We start from the raw sequence: 17828 nt of genomic DNA on the forward strand, positions 1-17828 counted from the left end.
TTCTGGGACTGTTTTCTCACCCCCAGAGAAACAACGGAAGTACTGCTTGTTTGTAAAAAGGGCATCATGGAAAAACTGAGACATAACCATTTTTAGACATTTAAATGAGAAAAGGGGTACTGTTTAAGGATTGTATCTTCAGAAAAGGATAAAGCCAACTGAGATTTTAGTTATAGCTGCATATGTTTTCAACATAGAAGTGTGTGTGATAAGGTAAATGGTAATTAAGCATTCTCCCTTTTAAATAAGGCAAATCAACATGTAAAGAATGCCAACTTCTGCCCTTGAGAAAACTTTATTTTGTGACTTGTGCATTGTATTTTCTAGAGAGTGTAAAGGAAAAAGCATATGTATGACACTGAAGCCTTATTTTACTTTACAGAATGATCTTAATTTGAAGGAAGACAGTTTTTCACAACCTCATTCATTCATTCATTCGTATTTATTGAGCGCTTACTATGTGCAGAGCACTGTACTAAGCGCTTGGGATGAACAAGTCGGCAACAGATAGAGACAGTCCCTGCCGTTTGACGGGCTTACAGTCTAATCGGGGGAGATGGACCTCCCTTGCCCATTTTCTGAAGAGAATAGTGGCCTCACAAAAAAGACTGTTAATTATTGCCCTTCACTGTGCCATTCTTACTGCACGTGTGCTTGCCACGCTCCTCACTTCCTTAAAAAAAAGAAAAGAAAGGACACCATGGAGTTTAATACAGTCCCCCCTTTTCCCCTCTCTTTTCTGCTAGAAAATTTTGGGAGTTGTGAGGTTTGTTTAGATTTTGATATCTTTGATTGGTGTTTTATGTATTTCCCTCCTTCTGCCCCTGTTTTCCTACATGCGTTAGTCTTTAGAAGGGTATCCCCCAGTTCATTCTTAGTCCATTGAGGGTGCACAGACAGGGTTTTATAATAAAATGGCATTCTGAACGTTTTAAACTTGCAAGCTGCATTTGATGGGGTGGAGTTTTAGTATACTGCACCCTATGTGCGGGGAAAAAAAAAATCAAGCTTCCACTTGGAAACATCACCTTCCCTCTCATCAAGCCTGAATCCAGGCTAAGACTTGAAACTTGGGACATCATTTCTCTGTAAAATGTTAGAAACGCTGTTTGCACTGTGAGAAAAATACCCCCAGTTAGGAATAGCAAAAGTCTTCACTGGGTGAATCTAATTCTCTGTCCATTGTTGCTTGTCTGAATACTTCTTAGAAACTTGTGATTCTTTTTGCTTGTGCTTTCTCTACCCCGTGTCCATATTATCTCACACCTCACCCTTCATCACCATTTTTAAGAAGAAACCAAATATGAAGTAAAAGAATTGTACATAGAAGAAAAAGATTCGTAGAAATCAAATATGAAAATTGAAAAAAGAATATATTTCTATGGGCAGATCTTTTTCTTTTTTTACCAATTTTTGATCTCCATACCATTATAGCAGCAATGCAAAAGAACCGTGCATATAAATCTCTGGGTTCTGAGAGATTTATGAATTATTGTACTGTATAAAGAGTTGCCACAGTAATATTCTTTGCTGTCAGTGACTATGTTAAGAAACAGTTAAGTCTAAGGCTTTCTGGTATCCAAATATTACATACCGTCACTTAAGAAAGCAAATCCTTTTAATTGATAATTTTACTTGAATAATGCTTTTTGCCTTAATTTGAACATATACCTTTATTTTGGACAATCTCTTTATCTTCTTCCTCTACTTTCCCTGAGGGTGCAGATAAGATTTAGCAATTGATAAGCAAGCAGCTGGGCTTTGCTGACTATTGAACTTCAGCCGCGTTGCTATTTTCGTCCATTTTCTCAGTACAATAATGGAGAGTAATAAATTCAGAATGTGCTGGCTTCTCATCTAGTGTTTGAGAGGAGGGCTGGTCATAAATCGCGGCCGTAGGTTTTACCGTCGAAGGGCATAAATGGGTGGGCAAAATGGGACCCTCAGGCCAGATCTGGGCCTTTGTCCATGGGCCTTGTGCTCTGCCCACAGCAGCTTCTTCTTGACTTCCAGCCTGCCTCTGGCACAGTCTTATCCCTCCCCTACATACTGCTGCTGTGAGCCTGTCATTGGGCAGGGATTGTCTCTGTTGCCAAATTGTACATTCCAAGTGCTTAGTACAGTGCTCTGCACATAGTAAGCACTCAATAAATGCTATTGAATGAATGAATGCTGCTCTTAGATCAGGGTAGACCAAACTTGCCTGTCAATGAGTTAGTCATTAGTATTTCTGGAGCACTCACTCTCGTGCTTTTGTGCACACAATGCTGTACTAAGCGCTTGAGAGAGTAACTTGAGTCGGCAGACATAATTCCTGCCCTTACCAGAAGCTTGCAAACTATTTCATCTGCGACTGGATCGGAGGCAGTTGAAAACCACTGTGGTTGGAAGTGTCAACACTTCCATTCTTTAGCTCCTTCTCTGCTATTCCTTGCCTCCCTCCATTCCCTCCTTCTCCCATTCTGCCCCCATGGCTGGAACGACTTTGCATGTGGAGGGCATGAAATAACTGACTTAGAGCAATCTAGAAAATAGATGTCGTCTTTGCTTTAATTGCCAGGAGTTTCTCCTGGTGGTGATTTTGCCAGCATTTTAAGTAAAGCAGAAAGGAATCTCGTAGAATGTAGAATATAGACTCTAGACTCTAAGCACGTTGTGGGCAAGGAATCTGTCTTCCTAACTCTGTTACTTAGTATGCTCCCAAGCGCTTAATGCAGTGCTCTACACTCAGTAAACACTCAGTAAATACCATTGATTTATTGATGAATGCTGTCTGCTTTGGGACTTTATAGCCACCAATTGAGTTTTGACCATTGAAGCCCTATCGGAACTGTAGCCCAGCAGAGGACACCTAGGTAAGGAAGTAGAACTTGGTAGCAGAGTCCTTTCCTATGAAACTCTTCATCTACAACCAACCAATTAGGTAACAACTTAATCATATATTCTTTTTGCCCCCGTTTCACTTGATCTGACTATTGTGCTATGTTCTGGATCTTTATGAGAAGATAAAATGACTATCATAGAAGGTTAGCTGTCTTTTGTGTTTGGTGATGACGCAAATGTCAGAAATTACTTTTTGGGTGGGCAAGTAGGCCCGAAAATGTGGTGGTAACAATAATAGTATTTGTTAAATCCTTACTCTGTGCCAGGCACTGTGCTAAGCACTTTGACTAGATACAAGATAATCAGGTCAGTCATGGTCTAAGTAGAAGGGAGCACAGGTATTGTATCTCCATTTTGCAGATGATGAGGAAACAGGTCTAGGCAAGTGAAGTGACATGCCCAAGGTCACAGAGTAGGCAAGTGGCAGAGCTGGGATTTAGAACATAGGTCTTCTGATGCCCAAGCTCTTGCTCTTCCCACTAGGCCACAATGCTTTGCATGACCACTGTCCCATCCAACATTTCCCCTGTGGTGGTGCTGCGGTTGTTATTTGCCATCCCTGGCATTGTTTGTAATTCTATTTTTTTTGTCTCTCTGCTTTCTGGAAACCTCTGTGGAACGCTCCCCCCCCCCCCCAACCACACACACACACAATGATCCTAATCTGCCACACACACCGGGCTCGTCCAACTGCTGCTCTTGCCTTCCAGCTGTCCAGAGCTATGCCTCATTGTTTGAGGTTGTGCTCCACTGTATTTTTCAAACATTTCTTCTTCCCTCCCTGTTTGTGGTCGACCCACTTCAGTTCACCACCCAGCAGCAGCTTGTGTTTCCTGCTGTCATCTGTTCTTACATCTCCTACCCGGGAAAGTCATGTTGCCGTGAGCACTGCTTCAAAGCTGGAAGGTTAACTTCATTCCGGGTCGTCAAAGTCGGTGCTGTGGCTTTTAAGGAACATGGCACATAAGTGCCACTGGTGTGAAACTGCATGAATAGCTGAATGTGATATATAAGGCAGATTCAGATCTTGCAGCCATTATAGAAGGTTGGGTTCAGATAGGAGTTTGATGCAGTGTGACTGACCTTCCCATTTAAGTTAGTCACCACCTTATCAGCAGATAGGATGCTGCCCGAGTCGCAGAATTTAGTGACAGCTTTGAATTTTGGTCACTGACTAAAATCTTTAGTTGTGTGTGGAACAGAGTGCCACATGTCATCTTCAAGGCCACAGTTTTCGAAAGGTTTCTTTAAGAAAACTTTCTGTGAAGTTTCAGAAATTACCTTCACCAGTAATACCTGCCTCTGCCACCTCAGAGCCCTATGTTTCTATTTGTTTTCTATTCATTTGTTCACTGGTGTTTGCTATTAATGTGTGTGCTTACAGTGTGTCAGGCATCTTTCTAACTGTTGGGGTATGTACAAGTTTGTCTGAAAATTGATACAAGACTTTTCGGTCCACAGAGTGAACTGGTGGTGGAGTTACTAAAAGTCTTGGGTTAGGCATGACCAGCTCCTGCTCCTCCCACCAAACTCCTCCTCATGCCCCTCCAGGGAGTGGGGACTTCTCCACTTCATCCTAAAGCTTCACAGACCTGGGGCGAGGTCAAAGGGAAGGAGATCTTATGTGGATTTAGGCAGGCTTTTCTACCTTGCTGGGATTTTGTGCTACTTTTGGATAAAGCTGAGGTAGGGAGAAACAGAAGCAGGGGAGGCATGATGTGGAAGGAGGGCAGGAATTGAATTCCCTGCAGCAAATGACCGTAATGTTGGACAGAGCTTTTGCATCTGGACTGCACCGCTTGTATTCTCAAACGCGTCTGGGTAAAATTGGTTGAATAAGATTGAAGGTATTGCATGATCTTGCTTTACTCTGTATGTAAAGAGAAGTCGCTTCCAACTCTTCAAGAACTAACATTACCAATCAACTGTAAAATAAATAACACTATCAACTGGAGTTGCCTTAGAATGTTGGTTAACTTCTCAGGGTAACCAGAAGTCCTTAGTAGCCTCTATTGGTGGTGTGAGATGCTTTGGGCTTGTTGACAGTTATATTTAGTAGAACAGCTTTAATACTGTTCAGGAGCACAAACTGATAGGGAATGTGTATTGTGTTCCTGCCTTACTTTCCCAAATAACTAGTCCAGGGCATTGCACTTGGATATTCAAGGTACTCAATAAATTCCATTACTACTTTGTGAGTCTGCAATATGTTCCGAGTCACTGTCTCTATTCCGCGTTGCTGCTAAAAGCCACATTGCCTTTCTGGGAGTGCAGATACTTCGGTAACCATTCCAGGAGGGCTCTGACTAAGCCCTTGCCAGCAGTAGAGAGCCATGAGATGCTGTGATGGGCCAGAAAATCCTGCTAGGATTAGTATTCTGTTTATCATTATAATAAGAAATCGGGAATGTGTGCACTGAGCTATCACTACTCTTAAAAGTACGTGTTTCTAGAAACAGTTCGTTGAAGGACAGTCGTATGCCCCAAGGTAGAGAGAAGGTCATTTGCATATTTATCGATTCCTGGCAGCTGCTTATTTTTAAAAAAGAAGCATTGAAACAGGCGAATGGGCCAGACACCCAGAAGGAAGCTGGGGATCTTTTCCCAGGCCTTAAACCCAGTACTGGTGGAAGGTTGAAAGGGACAGGACTGGAAATCGCAGAGTGCTTGAAGGCCAGAGAGACAGGAAGCCAGAGCTTTTTGTCCGGTGATAAATGCCAAAGTGATGTCCACTTCAGACAGCCTGGGAAATAACCAAGTGGAGAGGTGATTGCATATCAGCGGCCAATTCCATAGGCAGATAAACACCTTTTGAAATTACTTAAATTCTTGTTTCTAGCTCAGGAGGAAGAACAGGCAAGAGAGTTTTCCGCTTTGTGACTGGATTTTATTTTTTGACTTAGTACTTTTGACCTAGAAGAGTTACATGGCCAAATGAAAGGAGCACAGGACTGAGAGTCAAGAGACATGGGTTCTAATCCCAGGTCCACCTTTTGCAGGATGTATGACCTTGGACAAGTCACTGAAATTCTGTGCTTCATTTTTTCTTGATCTGTAAAATGGGGGATAAAGTACTTCTTCCCTCCCTTTTAGACTGTATTCCTGTGTGGGACAGGGATTGTGTCTGATCCAATTATCCTGTATGTATTACATATAGTATCTAACACAGCGATTAGCACATAGTAAATTCTTAATAAACACAGCTATTATTACTGTATGGCATGAGTTCATTAAATACTGATTGTGTTTTATGATTTTTGCTTACTACTTGATCATTTCTTTAGCTCTAGTGAACTACTCTGTCTTTTTAAGGTGTACTCTCTCTTTTAAGGTGTACAGTGGCAATCCTTTGTGTGTCTTGTGCTTTCTGTCGGACCAGGACCCCAGTACCGAGGGAAGGGGCTGACATCTCAGGGCTTCCATCTTCCACAGAGGAGTAAACCCTGGCTGAGTCCCGTGCCACCTTGGGAACTAAAGCTTTTAAGTATAAGTGGTGACAATTGAATGAGTAAACTTGAATAGTAATAATAATTGTGGTATTTGTCCAGCATTTACTGTGTACTGAACTAGCTCATCCTCTAGACTGTTAGCTCGTTGTGGTCAGGACTGTGTGTAATATTATATTGTACTCTCCGAAGTGCTTAGTATAGTGCTTTGCACACAGTAAGTGCTCAATAAATACAGTTGAATGAATGAATGAATGAATGAACTAAGAGCTGGGGTAGATACAAGAAAATCAGGTCGGACACAGTTCCAGCCCCACATGGGACTCACAGACTAAATAGTAGGGAGAACAGCTATTCAGTTCCCATTGTACAGATGAGGAAACTGAGGCACAGAGTAGTGAAGTGACTTGACTATGATCGTACAGCAGACAGGTGGTGGAGTCAGGATTAGAATGCACGATCTCACAGGTGACTATTCCCCAACAGAATAGAGATGCCCCAGGTCCTAAGAATAACCAGAACTGGCCCAGCCCACATGAAGAAGGGGTCTGACCGGTGTGAGCAATGGACAGTGTTGGCCGAGCAAGGGAGATTTCTTCAAGTTGTTTTGGTGTTTTTTTAGGAAAACCCCTGGAGGATCACATGATGCTGAGATAACTTCCAAGGTGGTTTTCTTGCCTTTCTTTGAGATGATTTTGGCTTCCTAGATATCCTGCCTCATTTCCTCAGTTTTCCAAGTTTCAAGGAAAAAGCCAAGGACACACCCAGGCAGCCCTTCTCAGTCAGAACGCCATTGGATCCCTAAACTTCATCATTCAGCTCTTGGCCTCAGGGTATATTGGAAAAGAGTCTGGCATGTCCCATTCTGATCCGCAGCCCTTAACATGTGCAAAGGGCAGGCGTGTTTCTCTTTCAGAAAATCCATTAATATTTTTCCCCCATTATTTTTTACACAATTAATCATGTTTGGATTTCTTACTGATTTTGCAGCTTCCCTGCCTTGGAGGAGAGATTTCTGCTTTAGCAGGGCTCATGTGGCTCTGTCTCTCTGATGTGAGTTCGTGTTCACAGTTTAAGGAATCTGAATAGCCTTCACACTTGCATCCTGGCTGGATTTTCACTTGCATTCCCCTGGATTCCCCCTTGAGCTCCGGGTTTGCCAACTGGAAAGGTCTGGATGCCAAGATCCAGTGAAAGCAATATGAAGCGCCTCTTGCTAGATAATTTCCCACCAGTGTTTGTACCTTTCTGTGCCTTTCATTTTGCTACAGGTTTCACTCTTCCCTCCTACCTTCCTAAACCAACGGATATGAGACAAAATTTTTGATGTCCAGCGAGTTGGGCTTCCAGGCTGATGACCAGACTGGCTGGCTGGGAAGAATGGGAGTGGGAAGGAGTAGCTCATCAGGCTGCTGGTAGCAAAAATCTTACAGGGTCCTGATTTTACCATCCTATATCTGACCATTCATTCATTTGATTCAAATTTTATTGAGCACTTATCGTGGCAAAGCACTGAACTAAGCACTTGGGAGAATACAGTGCAACAAGAAACGGACACATTCCCTGCCATAATTGAGCTTACAGTCTGGCTGGGATGGAAGACAGACATCATTATAAATAAATAAATTCCAGATACGTACGTAAATGGTGTGGCCGAAGAACAAAGGGAGCAAATCAGGGCGATGCAGGAGGGAGTGGGAGAAGAAGAAAGGGAGTGCTTTGTCAGGGAAGGCCTCCTGGAAGAGTTGTCCCTTCAATAAGTCTTTGAAAGGGAGAAGAGTAATTCTGTCAGATATGGGGAAGGCATTCCAGGCCAGAGGCAGGACTTGGGCAAGTGGTTGATGGCGACGAAATCGAGACACAAGGAGGTTAGTATTAGAGTGAAGTGTGTGGGCTTAGTTTTGTAGTAGGAGAGTAGGGTGGTGAGGTAGGAGGGGTCAAGGTGATTAAGTGACCAGTATTATCATGTCTAGTAGTAAGTAAAACCCTAACTGTATGAAGTGTTTACAGTCCATTTACAGCCCGTAAGACTGTAAACTCTTTGAGGGCAGGGTTTGGTGCTACCATCATTTAGTACTCTCCCAAGTGCTCTGCACAAAGTGTGCACTTTATATCACTGATTCTTGAATTGCTACCCTGGATCCCAGTGACAAGCAGATTAAACCTATGGGGTCCCTAACCTCTCAGGGTACTGTTCCTTTATCTCATTTCTCTTTTCTGTGTGCTGTGTGAATTTTTGTTGCTGCAATTGTTTCTTCACTTCAGGAGATTGTTTCTTCACTTCAGTATGCTCCCAGTGTCTTTGTCTTGTGTTGCATATTGTTAAATGTTCTTCACTTCCCCTTCACACCTATTCTCCCTGTTTCCTGAGGATACTCCCTGTTGCTTCCTAAAATAGCTGTTTTTCCACTTTCTCCTCCCTCTCACCCATTGTACTTTAGTCGGGTGAAAAAGGTCTTTTTTTTTCCTTTTTTTTTTGTGTCCCCTTCCCAAATCTTACTATTTATAACTCTGAGTGGTCACGCATAGGATTCCAGTGTGCTGGAGGGTGTTTTTTGTTTGTTCAAGGCAACGTGTTTCCTGGAGTGAGAACTGTGCTTCCCAATGTGGTGCTAATGAGATTTCCCTGGACTCACCTCCTGTTGGCCACAGCTTAGTTTCAGGAATAAAATGGTATCTCCCACCTCCTAGGAGGAGGTCTAAAGTAAGAATTTGGTAGTCTCACCTTCCTTCCCTTTTTCCTCCTGAATTATCAGATTGAAAGGGATAGTTTTAAACATTAAATCATCCCTCAGCAACTGCCCTCCCACCTCCGCAGCACATGCGCACACGCACATACACACACACATATACACACGCCACCTCTGTCTTCCCCCACCCACCCCACAACTAAAGATGTTTGGGGATGTGGGAATTAAGACCGTGAGCCCCACATGGGACAGGGACAGTGTCTAACCCAATTATCTTGTATGTACCCCAGCTGTTAGGACAGTACCTGGCTCATGGTAAGCACTTAATAAATACCATAAAAAATACAATTGGTGAAAGGGCAGATTTACGTTAAAATAGATTGGGCAGGGTGGAGGTGGGAGAGGGCAAGGGAACCCGCACTGTAATATCCTGTGCCTTGGCACTGCAGTATTGCAGAAATGCACTTGTCTGTTTGGCAACCCCAGCTTGTAAAACCTAAAGGACAAAGGTATGACCCGGTCAGTTTGCCACTGTCTCTCACGCAAAGTGTAGCTGGCAGGAGTGGCTGACTGGCTCATTCTCCCCTTTGCTCACCCTTATGCGCTCAGGTGATCACATTGATTGTAAGTCGGTGTCACCTGTTTGCTTGTAAGTGCCTTGTTTTTGTTTTGTTTTTTGAGAAACAGTGTGGCCTAGTGGATTCAACATGAGCCTGGGAGTCAGAGGGACCTGGCTTCTAAACCCAGCTCAGCCACTTGTCTGCTGTGTGACCTTGGACAAGTCACTTAACTTCTCTGTTGCCTCAGTTTCCTCATCTATAAAATGTGGATTAAGACTGTGAGCCTCATGTGGAACATGGACTGTATCTGACTGTGTCCCTTGTATCTACCCCTTCTACAGAACAATACTAACAATGGAATAATAATAGTAATGGTATTTGTTAAGTGCTTACGATGTGCCAGGCACTGTACTAAGTGCTGGGGTGGATGCAAGCAAATCAGGTTAAACATAGTCCCTGTCCCACACTGGGCTTAGTCTTAATTCCCATTTTACAGATGAGGTGACTGAGGCCCAGAGAAGTTAAGTGACATCCCAAGGCCACGCAATAGACAAGTGACAGAGCCGGGACTAGAACCCATGATCTTCTGACTCCCAGGCCCATCCTCTAACCACTACACCATGCTACTTGGCCTCAGGTGGGATTTAGGGACTCCAAACAGCCCATTACTTCCAGAGAGCTGTCCAGTGGCCACACAATTCAAGATGACTTGAGATGAGCAAATTCTGGCAGGGCTTTATAACTCTCATCATGTTTGAATTTCACGGAAAAAATGAAGCAACTCTCCCAAGGGGACATGATGAATCAATAGCAGGTATTTGTTAAAAACTTATTATGTGCCAAGTGTACTAAGAGCTGGGGTAGATAGAATAATCGGGCCACACCCAATTCTTGTCCCACATGGGGTTCACAGGGTAAGGGCATAGGAGATCAGGTAAGTATTAAATCACCATTTTACAGATGAGGAAACTGCGGCACAGAGAAGTTAAATGACTTTGCCCAAGGTGACACACAGGCAGGTGGCAGAGCCAGGGTTGAGGACCCAGATCCATGCTCTTTCCACTATACCACACTGCTGCTCAGAAGAAATGTGTGTGCGTGGGTGTTGCGCTTGTGCACCTGTATATGATATGGGACAGGATAAGTAATACAACACAATTTTTCCATAATATAGGGATGATAGCAGAACTCCCAGGTGCTTCAAGACCATAACTTGTCACTTGGGTTCAAAGCCCCAGTTCCTTATCCTTTCTTCCTTAACTTATCATCCACGTTCCCCTTTTCTCTGTATATTTTCTACTACTTTTGTACAGTGGGGACACCAGGATTAAATCTTCCAAGAAAGGTTCTGGTAAGCCAGAAGAATTACTTCCCACCAGCTCACCCTCGATTCCGTCCAAGCCATGTTGGTTCTTTGCAATAACACCTGACACTGCTGACTCCTGATGGGCTCTGGCAGCATGACTGCCAGATCGTTTGGTGTTGTACTGTGCCTCCCAAACTGCTAGGATCAGTGTGAGAGAGACAACAGAAATGGGCTTAAATTGTAGCAGGAAAGAGTCCCACTAGGACAAAACAAACTACTTCTAGAACTGTCACTGGAGCACTTCAAATTAATTCCAAAAATGCCTAAGTAGTGAAGTCCAGGTTTTGTCACAGTATATGCAATAAAAGTTCTCTCCAGCGCATATTTAGCTTGGCAAGAATTCTGACCCAGTAGAAATGCTTTCTTGAAATTTAAACACATAACCCCTGTCTCTCCAGCTAAAGAAAATCTGCTTTGGAAAACCAAGAATTACTTAACCTATGAAAACTTTCTAAGCCTCCTTTTATTTGTTTGAATCACCCATGTGACTTATCTCTACAGATTTTACTTCTTCCCTCTTCCACATACATAATTCATGTACATCTTAATTAAACAATAATAGGCACATTTTTCCACCTCGCTGTTCTTCCACACATCCAAAACAGGGCTGCTCTACTAAATTATGCCTATGCTCGTAGGCAGATGTAGTCACTGGGCATTGTCAAAAAATGGCCTTGGCAATATCAACAGCAGAATCACCTGTAGGAATTGGTCCAGCATTAGGAAGCCCTCTGTGCAGAGATTCATTTCATTTTTAGAGTGAAGGTTTGGGCAATTTATAACCCTGAAGAATAAAAATGTTCTGAGCTTTTGGGAAGAAATGGCCTGCCATAGGAATCCACCAAACCAGAATTTCAGGCACCCAAAGGCATAAAATCTTGGTGCGCTCAGATGCGTTACTCCACGGAGTATTTTGTGTTTGGCACACCAGACCTACCACAATTGCAGATTAGGGCTTTGACACTCAAATTCTGGCCAAATTAAATCCATAACATGATGTACAAATTTCAACTGCTGATAATGCCCTTACTTAGTTCAGTATACAATGTTCAGTGGAGCTTATAGTCATATGAAATGTAAATTTTCAAATCCAAGGGCCCAGGAAGTTGAAGTTCTTATTTTGGGAATTCACAGAATATTCCTCTAGACTATAAAAATCCCCTTCTAGATTGTAAACTCCTTTGTGGGCAGGCATCATGACTACCAGTGCTATTTATATTGCACTCTCCCAAATGCTTAGTACTGTGCTCTGCACACAGTAAGCACTCAATAAATGCCACTGAATGATTGTACCAGAGTCTTGATGACTAAGAGACTGTTGCAAACAGCCTTTAACAGAAAGGATGCTCTAGATTGCAAACTCCTCTTCTAGACTGAGAGTTCCTTGTAGGCAGGGGAATATGTCTGCCAACTCGAGTGCATTGAATTCTCCCAGGTGCTAGTATGGTACTTTTGAATAAAGCTACTGCTCCAGTAGCAGCGTGGCATAGTGGATAGAACACAGGCCTGGGATCGGAGGTCCGTGGGTTCTAATTCTGGTTCTGCCACATGTCTGCTGGTCTGACCTGGGCAAGTCACTTAGCTTCGTCTGTACCTCCAGTGACCTCCTCTGTAAAATGGGGATTGAGTCTTTGAGCCCCGTGTGGGACAGGGACTGTGTCCAACCTGATGTACTTGTATTCATTCATTCAGTAGTATTTATTGAACGCTTACTATGTGCAGAGCACTGTACTAAGCGCTTGGAATGTACAAATCAGTAACAGAGACAGTCCCTGCCCCTTTGACGGGCGTACAGTCTAATCAGGGGAGACGGACAGACAAAGAACAATGGCAATAAATAGAATCAAGGGAAGAACATCTCATTAAAGCAATAGCAAATAAATAGAATCAGGGTGATGTACATCTCATTAACAAAATAAATAGAGTAATGAAGATATATACAGTTGAGCGGAACGAGTACAGTGCTGAGGGGAGGGGAAAGGAGGGGGAAGGAGCAGAGCGGAAATTGGGTGAAGAAGAGGGTTTAGCTGCAGACGAGGTGGGGGGGTGGTAGAGGAGCAGAGGGAAAAGGGGAGCTCAGTGTGGGAAGGCTTCTTGGAGTAGGTGAGCTTTAAGTAGGGTCTTGAAGAGGGGAAGAGAATTAGTTTGCCAGAGGTGAGGAGGGAGGGCATTCCAGGACGGCGGGAGGACGTGGCCCAGGGGTTGACGGCGGGATAGGCGAGAACAGGGGACGGTGAGCGAGGTGGGGTGGCAGAGGAGCGGAGCGTGCGGGGTGGGCGATAGAAAGAGAGATGGGAGGAGAGGGTAGGAAGGGCAAGGTGATGGAGAGCCTTGAAGCCTAGAGTGAAGCCCTGTATCCACCCCAGCGTACAGTGCCTGGTACATAGTAAGCACTTTAAAAATTAACCATTATTATTAATAAATACTACTGATGGAACAAATGGCAGAGAGAAGGTAGACTAAACAGTTAGGCTGTAAGGAAGTGAAGCCAATCCTTTTTGGAATAAAGTAATTTAGTACTTTAGTACTTCCAAGTACTTCTCCTTTGTATCTGTTTTTCTTTAACTGGATAATAAAGCACTGTCTAGTTTTTGATTAAGCGGTGCTTTCCTATGTGGCAGAAAAATGATACCAGGCTATTAATATTTCATAAGGTTTTAAAGTTAAACATAATCTAACATTTATGTTGCAATTCATTTCATTACCTTTAAAGTGCAATCAATGATATGATATGGTTGGATTTGATTTCTGAAGTGAAGCCTCTTGTTTTATTTCATTTTCTCTTCTCTGTTTGATTGCAGGGTTTTTCCGCAGAAGTATTCAGAAGAACATTGATTTATACTTGTCACAGAGATAAGAACTGTGTTATTAATAAAGTCACAAGGAATCGTTGCCAGTACTGCAGACTACAGAAGTGCGTTTGAAGTGGGAATGTCCAAAGGAATGTAAGTTAGCTCTCTAGAAATCATTTTTCTTGTTTGCCTTAACCATTGGACAGTATGCTACTGTCCTCTGTTCGTAAATGGGTCCAGTATGTAAAAGTCTTTTGTGTGCACTTCATATTATGTTGGCACCTCTGCCAGCCCACTTGCCCATTGCCCTCTGCCCCAGCGGGATCATGATTATTAGGGTATGAGTGACTGTGAGTGGCATGACAGGAGTTCTTAGCCCTAGATTCAGTTCTTCTGTTTTAGACTCTTAGTCCTGAAGCCTCAGGACCGACCGAGGCTCATCCATCCTTCATTTCTGATTGGATGATTCCCAGCTTTCACTAGAATCATATTCTCCCCAGGACTGTTTAAATATTCCCCAGACGCAGAACTGTTTAAATAGCACAAAGTGGGAGGAGGCAGAAGTCCTGTGAGCATTTAAACTTTGTGGATGAGTTGGGTTCAGGGACACTAACATGGTGCCGGGGTATCCACCCCAGCAGGAGTCTCTGCCAATTGGGCATTATCCATAGGTTGACAGGAGAGTACTCTGCGTAGTGCACAGCTTCCTTCTGGGTATTTTTAAAGGTTCCTCAAGACCCTTAGATCAGGGTTCTGAAATCTCCAAACCAAAATTCCTGCACTTCTGGAGACCAGACACGCTAACCAAAATGTTAATGCCAGCCAGAAATCCTGTCTCTGTGAGACCCACACCTGCTTCAGAAATAAAATCTGAGCGGGGGAAAGTGGCATCGCAACTAAGCAAAGCTATTTTATTGGAAGCCTAACTACTTTTCTTAGCTTAACCCAGAGATTCAGGTTAATGATCAGCAGTAGCATTATGCTATAATAATATGGAATAGTCATATTATGATATACTCTGGCACTATAGTGGTGGGGTTTGCCTACATCTTTGGTTCCTATGGGGAGATTTGAGCTTAGGAAGCGTTTTTAAAAGTGACCAAATATGAAGGCAGAAAAACCAGGGATGTTATCATTTATTGTGTGGGTGAGTGCACCCACCTTTGTCTTCAAATTACATCCTGCTTTTCTGTAAAACTAGCAGTCTGGTTTGTGGTATTTTTAATTGCTTACAAGTACTTGAAAGACATTGTCCTTGCTTCAAGGGTCTTAGTCTATAATTGGAGTAAACAGAACTGTGAACATAGAGGGGAAATGGACAAAGGGCCACTGTGGTCAGCATTTGCCCAGATTTACAAAGAAAGCCTGGCTTTTCAGAGAGGATCCTAAGAGAGTTGGAGCCTTTGGAAGTTAGGAAGCCTGGAGCCTAAAGTCAGGGAAAAAGTAGAAGAGAGCAGCTGCAGAGAGGAAGAATCAGGACCAGAGTTTTAGGGACACAAGTGGAGTTGCATCTTCCAGGAAGTTTATGGTATGCGGGTTACAGTTGAATAAATAAATAAATAATAATGGCATTTGTTAACCACTTACTATGCGCCGAGCACTGTTCTAATTACTGGAGTAGATACATGGTTATCAGGTTGTCCCGCGAGGGGCTCACAGTTTTAATCTCCATTTTACAGATGAGGTAACTAAGGCACAGAGAAGTTAAGTGACCTGCCCAAAGTCATACAGCTAAGTGGCCGAACCAGGATTAGAATCCACAACCTTTGACTCCCAAGCCCTTACTCTTTCTATTAAGCCAGTTTGACGAATAGAAGGAGAGGAAAGTCACACTGAGGAGCTGTGGAGGAAGGCAGATTATAATGATTTAGGATTAACAGACCTTGGGTGGCTGAAAGTATTAGTATGAATCCCACCCAACTCCCAGACACACAGTCTGTCTGTTGGCCACTTCATTATCCCATCCAGAACCAAGGCCAACAGATAAACCATGTGGCGGATCATGGCAGAAACTCCCTTTTCACAGAATCTTAAAAAAAAAGGTGCTTGATCAGAGATCTTGGGAGTTCTCACACTATGGCCGTATCGAACCAGATAATAATGAGTGCTTAGAATAGTGCTTGGCACATAGTAATCGCTTAACAAATGCCATCATCATTATTATTATTATTATAACTGATATTTGTTGCACGCTTGCTATGTGCCAAGCACTGTGTTAAGCACTTTATTTCATCGCCATTTTACAGATGAAGAAACTGAGGCATAGAAAAGTTAAATGACTTGTCCAAGGCTCACACAAGTAGCAAGTGGGTACACAGCACGCTTAGTGGAAAAACCATGGGTCCCGGAATCAGAGGACCTGGTTTCTAATCTTGGGTCCACCACTAGTCTGCTGTGAGAATTGGACAAGTCAGTTAATGTTTCTGTGCGTCAGTTTCCTCAACTGTGAAATGAGGATTAGACTGTGAGCTCCATGTGGGCCAACGAACCATCTAAATAACATGTATCTACCCCAGAGCATAGAGCAGTACTTGACATACAGTAAGTGCATAACAAATTCTGTAATTATAATTAATTGTAATAAGTGGCATAGCCAGGATTAGACCTCAGGTCTCCTGACTCACAGGCCCATGCTCTTTCCACTAGGCCACCCTGAAAATTGTTGGAATGGAGGCTGTGTAAGGACTTGTCATGAAATGAAGGGCCAAAAGAGATCGACGATGATAGTTGCCTAAAAGCGTCTAGGGTGTGATCTTTAGAAGTGAAGATGAAGGACTAGGATCATATCTAGACCCAGCAATTAGCATTTCCTAGTTGGCAGTTTGTCAGTAAAGCAGGGCAGGAGAAGGTTAGAAAAGACAAAAAGATAAGGAGCACGGATCTGGACATGTAGAATCTGAAGGCAGAGACCTCAAATATAAGAGTTGGTGGCAGAGACAACCAGAAGGGACGTCCTTTGGTGAGCTGGGCGTGCCAACAGAGGGTGGGAAGATGGGTCTGAGCCCATGTCTGCTTTTGGGAACCAACTGTCTGGGCAAGCTCTAATATCCCAGCAAATGACTGTGAGTTTGATGAACAAGCTTAACCAATGGTGTTTTACGTGGCAAAAGTCGATTTCCACACCTATGTTGTTTCAGTCTGCTGGAATGTGGATGATACCAAAATCTACATCTCCAGCCTTGATCTCTCTCCCTTTCTGCATTCTCACATTTCCTCTGGCTTTTAAGACATCTCCAACTGGATGTCCTCCCATCATCTCAAACCTAACGTGTCCAAAGTAGAACTCCTTATCTTCCTACCCAAACCCGGTCCTCCCCGTGACTTCCCCATCATTGTAGATGGCACCACCATCCTTCCTTTCTCACAAGCCCATAATCTTGACGTTATCGTGACTCCTCTCTTCATTCAACCCACATATTCAATCCATCACTATATCCCATTGGTCCCACCCTCACAATGTGGATTTCCTCTCCATCCAAACTGCTACCTCGTTAATACGATCAGTTATCCTCTCTTGCCTGAATTACTGCAACAGCCTCATTGCTGACCTCCCAGCCTCCCATCTCTCCCAACTCCATCCTTATTCTGCTGCCGGTCATTTTTCTACAAAGACGTTCAGGACATGTCACCCCACCCCTCAAAATACTCCAGTGGTTGCTCATCCACCTCCAAATCACACAAAAACTCCTCATTATTATCTTTAAAGCATCCCACCACCTTGCCCTTCCTAACTCACCTCGCTTCTCTCCTACAACCCTCCCTCACACTTTGCTCTCTAGTGCTAACCTTTTCTCATTGTGCCCGATATTGCCTAACTCGCTGCCAACCCTTAGCCCACATCCTGCCTCTGATCTAGAATGCCCTCTCTCCTCAAATCCTACCGACAATTACTTTCCCCCACTTCAAAACCTTCTGCATCACCTTGACCTGCTCCCTTTGTTCTTCTCCTCTCCAGCCCTAAAGCACTTATGTGTGTGTGTGTGTGTGTGTATATATATATGTAATTTATTTGTATGGATGTCTGTCTCTCCTCCCCAAACTGTAAGCTTGATGTAGGCAGGGAATGTGTATGTTTACTGTTGTACTGTACT

The 17828-nt window shown here is 43.4% G+C and overlaps 1 protein-coding gene across 5 annotated transcripts in view; it reads left to right on the top strand.

Moving 5' to 3' along the window:
• The window catches only part of LOC100075704 (retinoic acid receptor beta), a 477276-nt gene extending 463396 nt beyond the window's left edge, over positions 1 to 13880 (top strand). For all 5 annotated transcript variants that reach the window (XM_029071231.2, XM_029071229.1, XM_039912928.1 and 2 more), the window contains one exon: positions 13746 to 13880. In XM_029071231.2, the coding sequence (XP_028927064.1) occupies positions 13746 to 13802 (57 nt within the window). In that variant the 3' untranslated portion in view covers positions 13803 to 13880. The remainder of the gene's footprint in view (positions 1 to 13745) is intronic.
• The last annotated feature ends 3948 nt before the right edge of the window (positions 13881 to 17828 follow it).

Source organism: Ornithorhynchus anatinus, chromosome 8 (genome assembly GCF_004115215.2).
Source record: "Ornithorhynchus anatinus isolate Pmale09 chromosome 8, mOrnAna1.pri.v4, whole genome shotgun sequence".
In the NCBI taxonomy this organism is placed as follows: domain Eukaryota; kingdom Metazoa; phylum Chordata; class Mammalia; order Monotremata; family Ornithorhynchidae; genus Ornithorhynchus; species Ornithorhynchus anatinus.